Raw genomic sequence first — 14,931 nt, forward strand, 5'->3', positions numbered from 1 at the left:
CATAAAAATTAATTCCTGAGGAATGAAAACTGATGGGACACAAAAAGACAAAGATAGCATTAGCTGCCAGCATTTATTAGGTTTTTATTCTTCATACCACTAGAGACAAAATCCAATTATAACGTGGTAGAAAAGAAGCCACATTCAAGATTAAGCTCTATAACTAACTTGATTAAGATGTTAATTTCCAGCTAGGCACAGTGGCTCAAGCCTGTAATCTTAGCACTTTGGGGGGCTGAGAAGGAAGACTGCTTAAGCCCAGGAGTTCAAGACCAACCTGAACAACATAGCAAGACCCCCATCTATATTTAAAAAAAAAAAAAAAAGTCAATCTCCTTACAAGTAAAGTAGAGATGACAATATTTGCCCATTCTATCCCTCAGGATTGTTATAAGGGTCAAATAAAATAGAACAGTACTTTGAAAAACATAAAGTTCTGACTACTTATGATAGTATTCCCAGTAGGAGTTATTATAAACATTGTTAAACTAAACATATATCCAAAAGAAAAAAAGTAACTGCCAACTAAAACACTTTCGATTATCATTTAAAACTCATTCTTTTGGAATATAATGAGAAAAGCTAAATCTGTTCCTAACTTTAAATACTCAACCACCTGTGTCTGAGTATCACTCTTATTTACTCACGTTATAGTTATCTTGTGGAGGAAGTTAGGAGGTACAAGATAAATAAGACAAAGGCTAAGTATCTTTTTTTTGAGCCTAGGTCTTGCTCTTTTGCCCAGGCTGGCGTGCAGTGGCACGATCATGGCTCACTATAGTCTCAAATTCCTGGCTCAAGCAAACCTCTCACTTCAGCCTCCCCAGCAGCTGGGATTACAGGCATGTGCCCTCATGCCCAGCTAAGTTTTAAATTTTTTTGTAGAGACTGGGTCTTGCTCTGTTACCCAGGCTGGTCTCAAATTCTTGGCCTCAAGCAATCCTCCTGCCTCAGGTTCCCAAAACAGCTGAGATTACAGGCATGAGCCACTGCACCTGGCCAAGACTAATTATTATTATTATTATTATTGTTACTTTTTTTTTTTTTTTTGAGAAGAAGTCTCGCTCTGTCGCCCAGGCTGGAGTGCAGTGGCGTGATCTCGGCTCACTGCAAGCTCTGCCTCCCAGGTTCACGCCATTCTCCTGCCTCAGCCTCCGGAGTAGCTGGGACTACAGGCACCCACCACTATGCCCGGCTAACTTTTTTGTATTTTTTAGTGGAGACGGGGTTTCACCGTGTTAGCCAGGATGGTCTCGATCTCCTGACCTCGTGATCTGCCTGCCTTGGCCTCCCAAAGTGCTGGGATTATAGGCGTGAGCCACTGCACCCGGCCAAGACTAATTATTTTTAAAGTGCGGGAACACATAGACATGGAAAAATAAATCATGTGATAAAAGAAAGAAAAAAAACTTTTTTGTTTGTTAAACATGGCATTCTGCATAAACTTTTATTTTTAAAAGTTCTACCGTTAAAACTTTATTTTTTTTAACCCCATGGTATTCTGAGCTTCAAACTAAAACTTTAAACTACTGCCTTAAGGTACTTACCAAAAGACAGAAAAATGCAGAGGTCTTTCTTTCCTAGACCATACATCTTTTTCACCACCTCCAAATGAATGACTCTAAATATCAGAACTGCATAACGGAAAATGATTTCACCCCAGTATAAACCTCTTTCTAATTTTGTGCCTAATTTTCATTGTCACTGTACCTATTATATTAGTATAACAATTCACATGTTTATAAAGTCCACAAATACATGAAAGTATTTTTAATGTACTCATAAAGTATTTAAAGTTACTATTTATGGGCTGGGTGCAGTGGATCATGCCTATAATCCCAGCACTTTGTGAGGCCAAGGCAGGTGGATCACTTGAGGTCGGCAGTTTGAGACCAGCCTGGCCAACATGAAGAAATCCCATCTCTACTAAAAATATAAAAAAATTAGCCAATTGTGGTGGTGCATGCCTCTAATCCCAGCTACTCAGGAGGCTGAGGCAGGAATTGCTTGAACCCGGGAGGTGGAGGCTGCAGTGGTGCGAGCTGAGATCACGCCACTGCACTCCAGCCTGGGCAACAGAGCAAGACTCCGTCTCAAAAAAATAAAAAAAAGTGACTATTTATGATTTTAAGCTGGTCTGGTTTTTTGGGGTACACAGAATTTCAAACCCAAAAAGGTACTTACAGAAGGTTTAAACAGCTTTCTATCAGAAAGAAAGGCTTCTCGAAACACTTTTATGATCATATTTAATTCCCGTAGATACTGTCTTTCTTCTGCGATTTCAGTTCTGACAAGATCATAGTAGTTTAATTCACCAGAAGAACTAGGTTCATCTTCACAGAGAGAAACCAAACCTATGTCATCCTGATCAAACATGTCCATCAAAACCTGAGAAACAGAAATCAATAATGTATAAATTTATTTTCTTTACTTTTATAAAAACTGCCTCAAAGTACCTGAAATCTATACATTATTAAACAGGGCTGGGTGTTGTAATCCCAGCACTTTGGGAGGCCAAGGCAGGAGGATCACTTGAGGTCAGGAGTTCAAGGCCAGCCTGGCCGACATGGTGAAACCCTGTCTCGACCAAAAATACAAAAAATTAGCCAGGCGTCATGGTAGGCGCTTGTAATCCCAGCTATTTGGGAGGCTGAGGCAGGAGAATTGCTTGAGCCTGGGAGGTCAAGGCTGCAGTTGAGTCATGATCACACCACTGCACTCCAGCCTGGGCAACAGAGCGAGACTCCATCACACACACACACACACACACACACACACACACACACACACACACACACACACATGCACGCACAAATATTACACAATGAGTTGTGTGTATTATAAGTAAATTTATATGATAAAACCTAGAATAAAAGGAAAAAAAGTTGTTGAAGGTGGGAAATATTCAAACAAAATCGAGTATGGCAAAATAAATATTTCTGGAGATATGAACTAATGGTGAAATATGCACTAATACATATGTATATGTATATATGTATACTGTAATACACACACACACACACACACATAATAGCAAAAAAAAAAAAAAAAAAAAGCAAGCCTGTCTTTGGGGAACAATAACCCGAGCCAAAAATCCCAGTTCAGCCACTACTCGACTATGATTATGAACACATTTATTCTTTTGAAAGTCACATTCCTTATGTGTAAAATGTAACTGATAAGAAGAATTCAATGTGGTAATGTATATAAAATGCATACTACTACATCTAGCAAATAGTAGGTATTCAACATGGTAGTTCCTTGCCATATTATAAGGATGACAGTACATATTTGAGTAGGGTTAAAAGGAGAAAAGTGAAATGCTACTATGGTAGAGGCACACGATAGATCAGTGCGATGCATTTCTGATGCACATTTACTACAATGACCACTGCTATTACGTTCATTTGCTAAACCCAAACATCTCACAGATGCTTAAATTGTTGTAGCAACCACTTCTTCTTTCAGAAATGCTACCATGGACTTAGGTCAACCAACAGGCAAGAACTAGCTATAAATCAAAGTGAAAAAGAAAGTTGACTATACTTTTTTTTTTTTTTTTGTGAGACAGAGTCTTGCTCTCTCACCCAGGCTGGAGTACAGTGGCATGATCTCGGCTCACTGCAACCTCCGCCTCCCAAGTTCAAGTGATTCTCCTGCCTCAGCCTCCTGAGTAGCTGGGATTATAGGTGCACGCCACCATGCCTGGCTAATTTTTTTTTGTATTTTTAATAGAGACGGGGTTTCACCATGTTGGCCAGGCTGGTCTCGAACTTCTGACTTCAAGTGATCCACCTGCCTCAGCCTCCCAAAGTGCTGGGATTACAGGTGTGAGCCACTGCGCCTGGCTGTGACCATACATTTTATAATTAATAATACTTTTTTTTAAAAAAAATGATTAGACCTAGTTAATTATACATTTAAGACTGACCGAAAAGTACCCAGAGAGTTCAGCATAAAGGTATACCCTGAAAAGGAAACTACAAAAAGTAAAAACTTCAAAGGGATGAGAGGAAATTCTGACAACACAATAACAGATATTCATTCATTCATTCTGAAAAACATCTACTGATCACCATAAACTGTACCACATGTTGGTAAAATACGCTAATAAAGTAAACATGAACTCTGCCTTCCTAATCTTTTTGAATCTAACTCAGAAATATCTTATAAGCATCTTTTAAATCTGGTCAGCTCTCTCCATCTTACTGCAGGCTTTAGATTACTCCACTAAACAATCACCATCTCTTAAAAAGATACACAAGTTTCATAATTTGATCTGCCTACCACAGGTCTTCCCAACCCCAGTTCTAAAATCATGTTACTAAAAATAAATGATACATAAAAATGATACTGGATTTCATTGCCTTCTGCATAAAATCCTAACTTCTTTAGGATAAAGGCCATTCATAATTTAACTCCAACCCACCTTCCTAATCTCATGTTCTGTGACACTCTCAAATCCCTCCCTTCCCCACTGCTTACTCCATGCAATCCACCTTCTTGTCATTGAAGACCATCATCCCCACTTCCCAGCCACTTTAAATTTAAAGAAACCAGTAAGGCTACACAGGGAATTTGATGATGAACTCTGATTCCAAACAGACATGCAAAATAAAGGAAGACATAAGACATAAAAACACACAGAAGAGCTACCACCCTCTTCTCTTCCCCACCAGAGACCCTTTTAGAGTAGGTCATACTTGCTAGCTGTAACTTCTTGCTCCCATTCACTTAGCAAGCCCATTACTATATTAAAACTGCTCTCACTATTGATCTAGTGTCAAATCTAATGGTGTGTTTTAGTCTTCCTACTTGTTTTCTCTAGTTTTTGACACAGCTGACCATTCTCTCATTCTTAAAACTCTTAAAACTCTCAGGGCGAGGCATGGTGGCTCATGCTTATAATCTCAGCACTTTGGGAGGCCGAGGCAGGAGGATCACTTGAGTCCAGGCATTCAAGACCAGCCTGGGCAATATAGCAAGATTCTATCTCTACCAAAAGTAAAAAAAAATAATAACCAGGTATGCTGGTAGACACCTGCGGTCCTAACTACTCTGAAGGCTGAGGTGGGAGAATCACTTGAGCCCAGGAATTCGAAGCTGCAGTGAGCTAATATTGTACCACCACATTCTAGCCTGAGTGACAGAATGAGATCCTATTTCTAAATAAGAAAAAACACATATAAACCCCCCCGCCCCAAACAATTTTTCTCTTCTTGGCTTCTGATACACCATTCTGTCAGTGGGGCCTCCTCTATGACTTACCTTCTCTACCACCCACTCCAGGGTTACATTCTTAAAACTCTTTTGGTCACATAATACCAAAGTTCCTGAATTTAAATGCTACAGGGGTCAGGCAAGTAACATTATAATATATAAGAAACAGTGGGGATTATGGTAAACCGGAAGGTACATGCACCTAAAGAGGAAGTGTGCTGCTCAGTGCCAGCTATTTTCTGTTAGGCATTCTGATTTTCTTTTTTCATGAAAAGTCTGGGATTTACATTTTTTTGTAAAATTTTTAGATCTGTAAATATAAATGGACGGCAAATAATTCAAAAATTTAAAAAACAAACCTAGAGAACCTATTCACTAGAAGGTCACCAGTCTGAAACTGGGAGGATTGCTTGAGCCCAGGAGTTCAAGACCAGCCTGGGCAACAAAGAGAGACCCAGTTTCTACAAAAAAATTTTAAACACAGCCAGGCATGGTGGTTCAAGCCTGTGGTCCCAGCTACAAAGGAAGCTAAGGCATGAGGATCACTTGAGCTCTGGAGGTTGAGGCTGCAGTCAGCCGTGTTCACACCACCATACTCCGGCTTAGGTGAGTCCTTGTCACAAAAAAAAAAAAAAAAAAAAGAGAGAGAGAGCAAGCTAGCTCTTGAAACAGATGGAGTAATACTACCATGAAAGAGAAAATATATTCATACCCCACTCCTGGTAGCTTCAGATTTTTCTGGCCAGGCATGGGTGGCTCACGCCTATAATCCCAGAACTTTAGAGGCCAAGGTGGATGGATCACCTGAGGTCAGGAGTTCAAGACCAGCCTGCCCAACACGGCGAAACCCTGTCTCTACTAAAAGTACAAAAAATTAGCCGGGCATGGTAGCACGCGCCTGTAATCCCAGCTACTCAGGAGGCTGAGGTGGGAGAATCGCTTGAACACGGGAGGCAGAGGTTGCACTGGGCAGAGATTGCGCCACCACACTCCAGCCTGGGCGAAAGAGCAAGACCTTGTCTTTAAAAAACAACAAAAACAAAAAGGCCAGGCGCAGTAGCTCATGCCTGTAATCCTAGCACTTTGGGAGGCCAAGGCAGGCAGATCACTTGAGGTCAGGAGTTCGAGACCAGCCTGGCCAACACGGCAAAACCCTGTCTTTACTAAAAATACAAAAATTAGCCAGGCGTGGTGGCAACTGCCTGTAATCCCAGCTACTCAGAAGGCTGAGGCAGGAGAATGGATTGAACCCAGGAGGCGGAGGTTGCAGTGAGCCAAGATCACGCCATTATACTCCAGCCTGGTCGAGAGAGTGAGAGTCTGTCTCAGAAGGAAAAAAAAAAGTATAATTCAATAGGTTAAAAACAAAAGAAAGAAAATATAGAACTCAACTGCTAGTATATCTAGATCTGGTGAACTAAGCTTCCTCAGAGCAGCTTTGTGCCCTCTTATTCTCTCACCTTTTTTTTTGTTTTTTTGTCCACTGTTGCCCAATGGCACAATAATAGCTCACTATAGCCTCAATGTCCCAGGCTCAAAAAATCCTCCCACCTCAGCCTTCCAAGTAGCTGGGATGCACCACCACATCCAGCTAATATTTTTTTTATTTTTAGTAGAGATGAGGTCTTGCTATATTCCCCAGGGTATCTCACCTTTCTTTCTTTGTTTCTTTTTTAAATTTTCTGTAGAGATGATGTCTTGCTATGCTACCCAGGCTGGTCTCAAACTCCTGGGCTCAATCTATCCTCCTGCCTCAACCTCCAAAAGTGCTGGGATTACAAGCGTGAACCACTGTGCCTGGCCTTTACCTTTCCTAAACATCAATTTCCTTCTTAAGCATTTATGTTCAGTTTTTCCAGTTTAAATACTATTTTCATTAATAGTAACTTATATACTAGAAGTTAAATTCTATGGTTCTCTCCTATGATCATCTAATTCTCAGCAATCTTTGATATGCTAGAATACCTCATATAGCCAAATGTTACTTTTATTTTTAAATGTAAAGAAATAGGGTTGATTCTCAAGTTCTCTGTCTGGCAAATTAAAGATATCCCTAGAAACCATATATTCAAATAATTTATTAAACAAATGGTCTGTGAGCTCTTGAACTAGTGATCTCTAGATATCAGTTTGGATATACTAAGATCATACCACATCATACAATCTCATTACTTAGGGTTACATAACTAGACCCACATATCAAGTCATGGGGATTTTTTTTTTTTTTTTTTGAGACATAGTTTCACTTTGTTGCCCAGGCTGGAGTTAAGTGGTACTCGGCTCACTGCAACCTCCATCTCCCAGGTTCAAGCAATTCTTGTGCCTCAGCCTCCTGAGTAGCTGGGATTACAGGCAATTGCCACCACGTCTGGACGATTTTTGTATTTTAGTAGAGATGGGGTTTCACCATGTTGCCCAGGCTGGTCTCAAACTCCTGAGCTCAGACAATCTGCCCGTCTTGGCCTCCCAAAGTGCTAGGATTACAGGCGTGAGCCACCACGCCCGGCCAAGTCATCTGGATTTCAGCTAAGCATATGACAGTCTCTTGTGACAAATAGGGGATCATGACAGGAATGTCTGAAACAAGGACCAGTAAACTACAGGCCAAATCCAGCCCGCAGCCTGTTTTTGTAAATAAAGTTTTGCTGGAACATAGCCCATGCTCATTCATTTATGGCTGCTTTCATGCTACAAGAGCAGAGAAGAGTAGATGCAAGAAAGACGTATGGCCCACAAAGCCTAAAATATTTATCCCCTGGGCCTTTATAGGTAAAGTTTGTTGACCCATGAATTAAATAAAATGTGAAATAATAGCTAACTAAAAGGCAGTAATGAAGAAAAGTGGTAACTTTTAACCTAGAAGAATGCCACTAATAACATATGCTAGAAATCTCATTTCTTATATAATCCCTTTCAATTTTTTTTTTTTTTTTTTAAGATGGAGTATTGGCTGGGCGCGGGGGCTTACACCTGTAATCCCAGCATTTTGGGAGGCTGAGGCGGATGGATCACCTGAGGTCAGGAGTTTGAGACCCACCTGTCCAACATGGTAAAATCCCATCTCCACTAAAAATACAAAAATATTAGCCAGGCATGGTGGCAGGCACCTGTTATCCCAGCTACTTGAGAGGCTGAGGCAGGAGAATCGCTTGAAACTGGGAGGCAGAGGTTGCAGTGAGCCGAGATCACGCCACTGCACTCCACCCTGGGTGACAGAGCAAGACTCTGTCTCAACAACAAAAAATAAATAAAATAAATAAAATAATATGGAGTCTCGCTATGTCACCCAGGCCGGAGTGCAGTGGCGTGATCTCGGCTCACTGCAACCTCCGCCTCTCAGATTCAAAGGCACCTGGCCTTTTCAACATTTTTACTAAATAATTTTAATTCAAGGTTTATCAGATTTATACACATTACAAAAACCTGGGTAGAGTATCTAAAATGCTGAATGACAGAATTCAATTTTTAAAATATCTACATATGCTGGAACATAGCCTCAATAACAGTATGAAATTTTCTAGGGATAAATTCATGTTCATTCTTACAACAATAATAAAAAATCAACAAGCACAAGTTGGAGAAATCAAAGACCTAACATAATGGTACTTCATGTGGAACAGTCCTCGGGAGTTTAGAAATCTGCAGACTCAACAAGTACACAGAGTAACATGGTGCCAAAATATTAATGCTGAAATTATTAAAGAATAGCATATAGAATGAAAGATACGTACATGCATTTCAATATACTCTGTTGGTCAGGCCAAATCTGGACTATTGTCTTCACAGTTTTAGAAATCAGTCTAAAAGCAATATAACAAGGGGATCTGAAAATCCTGCCACATGAAGATTTTTTAAAACTCTCAAAAGGTGAAGATTGAGGACATGGAAAAATGCTTCAAATAAAGGAATGACTTATTCAAAAAAATAGTTTATGGCCTGGTGCAGTGGCCAACACCTGTAATCCCAGCATCTTGGGAGGTTGAGGCAAGAAAATCACTAGAAGCCAGGAATTCCAGACCAGCCTGGGCAACATAGCGAGACCCCATTCCTACAAAAATTTAGAAATTAGCTGGGCATGGTGGCAGGCACCTATAGCTCTAGCTACTTGTGAGGCTGAGGCAGGAGGATTGCCTGAGCCCAGGGGTTTGAAGCTGCAGTGAGCCTGGGTGACAGAGGGAGACTCAAGCTCTCAAAAACAAACAAGCTGGGTGTGGTGGCTCACGCCTGTAATCTCAGCACTTTGGAAGGCCGAGGCGGGCAGATCACAAGGTCAGAAGTTCGAGACCAGCCTAGCCAACATGGTGAAACCCCGTCTACTAAAAACACAAAAATCAGCCAGGCATGGTGGCGGGCACTTGTAGTTCCAGCTACCTGGGAGGCTGAGGCAGGAGAATTGCTTGAACCTGGGAGGCGGAGGTTGCAGTGAGCCGAGATCACACCACTGCACTCCAACGTGGGCGACAGAGCGAGACTCCGTCTCAAAAAAGAAAAAAAACAAAAACAAAAAACAAACAACAAAGAAAATGCATACGTGTTTTCACTTACATGTGGAATCTAGAACAAACTCATAGAGGCAGAGTAGAATGTGGTTACCAGAGGCTGAAGGGAAGGGGGACAAAACCTCAATTAGGAGGAATTGGGTCTTTTTTGTAAGATTTATTGCACAGTATGGTGAATATAGTAAATAATAATGTATTTACATTTCAAAACTGCAAAAAGAGTAAATTTTTTTGTCATTTCAATTTTTAAAAGAAATTTTTGTGGGTACATAGTAGGTGTATATATGTATGGGGTAAATGCAGGCATATAATGCACACATCAGAATAAAATGGAGTCTCCATCACCTCAAGCATTTATCCTTTTTTTGTGTTACAAACAATCCAATTAAACTCTTATAATTGTTGTAAAATATACAACAAATTATCGTTGACTGTAGTCACCCTGTTGTGCTATCAAATACTAGATCTCATTCATTCTAACAATATTTTTGTACCCATCAACCATCCCCATTTCCCCCACTCCAGCTACCTTTCCTAGCCTTGTAACCATCATTCTACTAGCTAAGAGTAAATTTCAAATGTTCTCACCACAAAAAATAAGTATTTGAGGTAATAAATGTTAATCAGCTTGATTTAATTATTCCACATTTTCTTCGTAATCATAACATTACCTTGTACTCCATAAATATATACAACTATAATTTGTCAATTTATAATTAAATAAATTAATAAATAGGAAGGAGAAAAGAAAATAAAGTGCTCAAATAATGACAGGAACAGAAAAACCAAGCCAGGGCTCCTAATAACCAAATCTGGAACAACCGGAACTTTTTTTTTTTTTTTAGAGACAGTGTCTCACTCTGTCACCTAGGCTGGTGTGCAGTGGTGTGATCTCGATTCCATGTAGCCTCAACCTCCCGAGCTCCAGTGATTCTCCCACCTCAGCCTCCCAAATAGCTGGGACTATAGTCACAAGCACACGCCCGGATAATTTTTTTTATTTGTAGAGACATGTTGCCCAGGCTGGTCTCCGACTCCTGAGCTCAAGCGATCCACCTGTCTCAGCCTCCCAAAGTGCTGGGATTACAGGCATGAGCCACGGTGCCTGGCCTACAACATCTAAATAATGAAGTAACAGATTATGACCCATTGAATAAAATAACAATTCATTAGTCCATATTAAAATAAATTTGAGTGTGATGAAGAATAAGATACAGTTTCCAAGTACTCCACAAAATATTCATTTATTAATTACAAAAGGGAAAACAGTAACTTCACAGATGAAAAGCCTGGCAGATAACTCCTTAATCAAGTAATCGAAGTCAACATCACCACCACTAATGAGACACAATGAAATCATGTGCCTGTGTGCCATCTGAGAAAATGCAATGAGAACACAGCACAATTTCTATGATATTCCTGCTAAAGACCATTACCTGATTCTAACCAAGAGAAAACAACAGAGAAAACCTAAACTGAGGGACATTCTACACAGTAACTGACCTGTAACTCTCAAAAGTGTCCAGGTTATAGAAGTTAAGGGAGGAGAGTTGATTCTAACATTTCTCTCCCCAACCACAGGATTACACTGCAGTGGTCCCTGTGCCTATTGCCATGGCCTCCCTTGAATAAAGTCAGCTTTACCACCTTTTTTTTTTTTTTTTTTTTTTGAAACAGTCTTGCTTTGTCACCCAGGCTGGAGTGCAGTGGTGCAATCTCAACTCAGTGCAAACTCTACCTCCTGGGTTCAAATGATTCTCATGCCTCAGCCTCCCAAGCAGCTAGGATTACAGGCATATGCCACCATGCCCAGCTACTTTTTTTGTATTTTTAGTAGAGATGGGGTTTTGCCATGTTGACTAGGCTGGTTTGAACTCCTGACCTTAAGTGACCTGCCCGCCTCAGCCTCCCAAAGTACTGGGATTACGGGCGTGATCCACCACCTGGCCTGCTTTGCCATCTTTTTTTTTTTTTTTTGAAGTTAAGGGAGGAATGAGGAATTATTCCAGACTGAAGACGATAAAAATACATGACACATAAACAATATATGATGCTGGAATGAATGATTTTGGTAAAAAGATCATCATTAGGATATGTGACAAAACTTGAATGATGTTTGAAAGTTAGATGGTATAATGTATCAAATGTATTCATTTCCTGGATTTTGACTGTCAGTCATACTGTGGTAATGTAGCAGAATGTTCTTGTTTATAGGACATACTATATTGGCAACTTACTCTCATATGGTTCAAGTGGCAAGGGCTTACTTTTTGTTGTACTTCCAACTTTTCTATAAGTCTAAGATATTTTCAAAGTAAAAAAAAAAAAAGTAGCCATAATTTTGTAAGTCAAAATAGAGATAACAAGGAATTGCTACCATGATGTAAGTGAAAAGTCATTTCTGAAATTATGGCATCGTACAATCGGTCTCAGTCATTATAACTGCACATCAGAATTACCTGGAATGCTTTCAAAGAACACTGAGGTTTGGAGATCCAATCCAGGCCAGTTAAATCTCTGGGGGTGATATGCAGGCATCAGCATTCTTTAAAAAGCTTTCTATTAATTCTGATGTGCAGTCAAGGCTGAGAATCACCAGAACGTGCTAGGTCCTGAAGGTTGTTCACCCTGAGAGAGTTTCATTTTGGCATTTTCTCTGTAGTCTTTCTGGCCTCACCCGTGCTAAAGTTCATTACTTTCTCCACTGTACCTTGGACTTACTAGTATGATAGTTTTAATCATATTGTTCTGTAATTATCTGTTTATAATATTTTTATTTTGCAGTAAAATAAATACCTTCTAACACAAAGATTGCTATGTTATTCAGCGTTATAGCTTCAGTGGGTGCAGTGGCTCATGCCTATAATCCCAACACTTTGGGAGGCTGAGGCAAGCACTTGAGCTCAGGAGTTCAAGACCAGCCTGGGCAACATGGTGAAACCCTATCTCTCCAAAAAATATAAAAACAGCTGGACGTGGTGATGCACGCCTGTGGTCCTAGCTACTCGAGAGGCTGAGATAGGAGGATCGCTTGAGCCAGGGAGGCAAAGTTTGCAGTGAGCTGAGATTGTGCCACTGCACTCCAGCCTGGGTGACAAAGTGAGACCTTGTCTCAAATAACAGGAAGAAAAATAAGAAGATAAGAAAAGGAATATAGAAGAATATGGAAGACTCAATTTCTTCCCACAAGTAGCTTACAGCCAGGAAAGAAGACAGATATAAAAACAAAAAAATGATCAGAGGGGAGTAACTTCAACATTGCAGTCTAATTTTCTCTCCCCTGTGCCTCACTAAGCTATGCTGTGAAACCAAAGTAGGGTCTTCAAAATTACTTACACTTAAAAGTACCTGAGTAGAACTCTATATATTCTCTTTCTAAAAATATAAAACTGAAACTACTTAAATTGTTTTGAGGCCTTGGATGTTTTTTTTCTTGTAAGTAAAAGATTCTTGACCGAAAAAAGAGATCCCCATCCTGCCATATGCTTAAAAACCTGGAAATATCACGGTTACTATGTAAAGCCAGGATTTTTCTCTCTTCCAGTACTAGCAATTATAAAAATTACTTATCTAATAATGTACACAAAAAGATTGAGGCAGAAATTAGTTGCTATTCAAGTTAAATTAAAATACCTTGTAACACTTACCTTATCCGCACACATTGACACTTTAATGTCCTGCTGAGATATTTCATAATGCCGGATATTAAAAACATAATTACCAGCCAATTTTAAAATATCAGCTGAGATATACTCTAGTACAGCCACAATATATAGGGACACATGGTAGTCCACTTTGTACCCTAATACTTCCTGTGAAAAGAATAAATAATTTAATTGCAAAATGTAGCACTGTCAAGTATTACACACTTAAAAAATTCCTATTTAACATCCTTGCTTATAAAAAATTTTCTATTAACTACATGTCTAAATGTATGGGTACCACGGGATATAAAATGAATCTTTGGTCCCTGTATTAGGGGATTTTTTTTCTTTTAAGAGACATCTAATCTAACAACTCTGCCTTTTATCAAACAAAAACAATTGATCTTGATATAGAAATCTTGGGTTGGACTCCATTAAAAGCCTCTTAATACATTAACCAAAATTCATCTGACAAATATCAAAATATCTGCTATCTTCAAGGACTCTGCTTTAAAACCAGTATCCCCTAATTACAGTAGTTTCTACTGAGGGGAGGTATGGAAGTGTCTGTGTGTGTGTGGCAGGCGGGGCGGGGGGGCTTGAATTTGCTACAAAACTCTTAAAATCCATATACACCAAACATATTTTGCCCTATGCGTTAACATGCATCTAATAGCCAAACTAGGTCCTAGTCCACTTTTCCAGTATATAAAAAATAATCTGTGATAATACAAATTAATTTTAAAGACAGTTCTGAATTCACAGTAGCTTCTGAAATTATACACTTTCTTAATCAACAAATGACTGAGAATCATGGCCTACTACATAGGAATCAGTCAGAGTAGCAGTCATTGGAAGATGCCATAAAGATGCCACAATGGGCCAGGCCTGATGGCTCATGACTCTTATCCTAGCACTTTGGGAGGCCAAAGTAGGTGGATCACTTGAGCCCAGGAGTTTGAGACCAGCCTGGGCAACACAGCAAGACCCTGTCTCTATTTAAAAAAAAAAAAGATGCCACAAAATAATAGTAATGCATTATCACTATTAATAATTTTTAATATTGTTTGAAAAGCAATCCAATTTCACCAGAGTATAATCATTTTGTATACATATTAATATATACAATGTGTATGTACAAGCATACACATGGAAGTGCACATATACACACTAACACAGACCATGCTACATTAATGCTTTATAAATATAGAAATAAAATATTACTTGTTATAAAGAACACCCCCCAACTAATGTTTAATCTTTTGTTACCTTCAACGAAGGATGGATTTTGTCCACAGGCAGTAAAAGAGGATTTCTTCGTTTTCGTTTTTCTATAGCAGATTGTGCATCAGCAATGGCCCATTTATCAATTGGGTGAGGAAAGGTCTTCTGAACTCGCTCCTGCTCAATCACAGCAGAACCATTGTAGTATTAATAAAAGTGTTCATAAATAGGAAATTCATACAAAATTCAACTTGATCTCTATTCTTAATGCTAGCAGATAATAGTGACACAATACATTCTGATTCCTGTAATAAATAAATTTTTTGGCTTAAAAAAAAGGTCAG

General features: G+C 39.4%; 1 protein-coding gene across 1 annotated transcript in view; it reads right to left on the bottom strand.

Annotated features, from left to right (window-relative positions):
• The window catches only part of SOS2 (SOS Ras/Rho guanine nucleotide exchange factor 2), a 113,059-nt gene that overhangs the window by 67,850 nt on the left and 30,278 nt on the right, over window positions 1–14,931 (bottom strand). The window contains 3 exon segments of the mRNA XM_034937515.3: window positions 2,185–2,388; window positions 13,367–13,531; window positions 14,633–14,764. Coding sequence (XP_034793406.2) covers window positions 2,185–2,388; window positions 13,367–13,531; window positions 14,633–14,764 — 501 coding nt within the window.

The sequence above is a fragment of the Pan paniscus genome, chromosome 15 (genome assembly GCF_029289425.2).
Source record: "Pan paniscus chromosome 15, NHGRI_mPanPan1-v2.0_pri, whole genome shotgun sequence".
In the NCBI taxonomy this organism is placed as follows: Eukaryota; Metazoa; Chordata; class Mammalia; order Primates; family Hominidae; genus Pan; species Pan paniscus.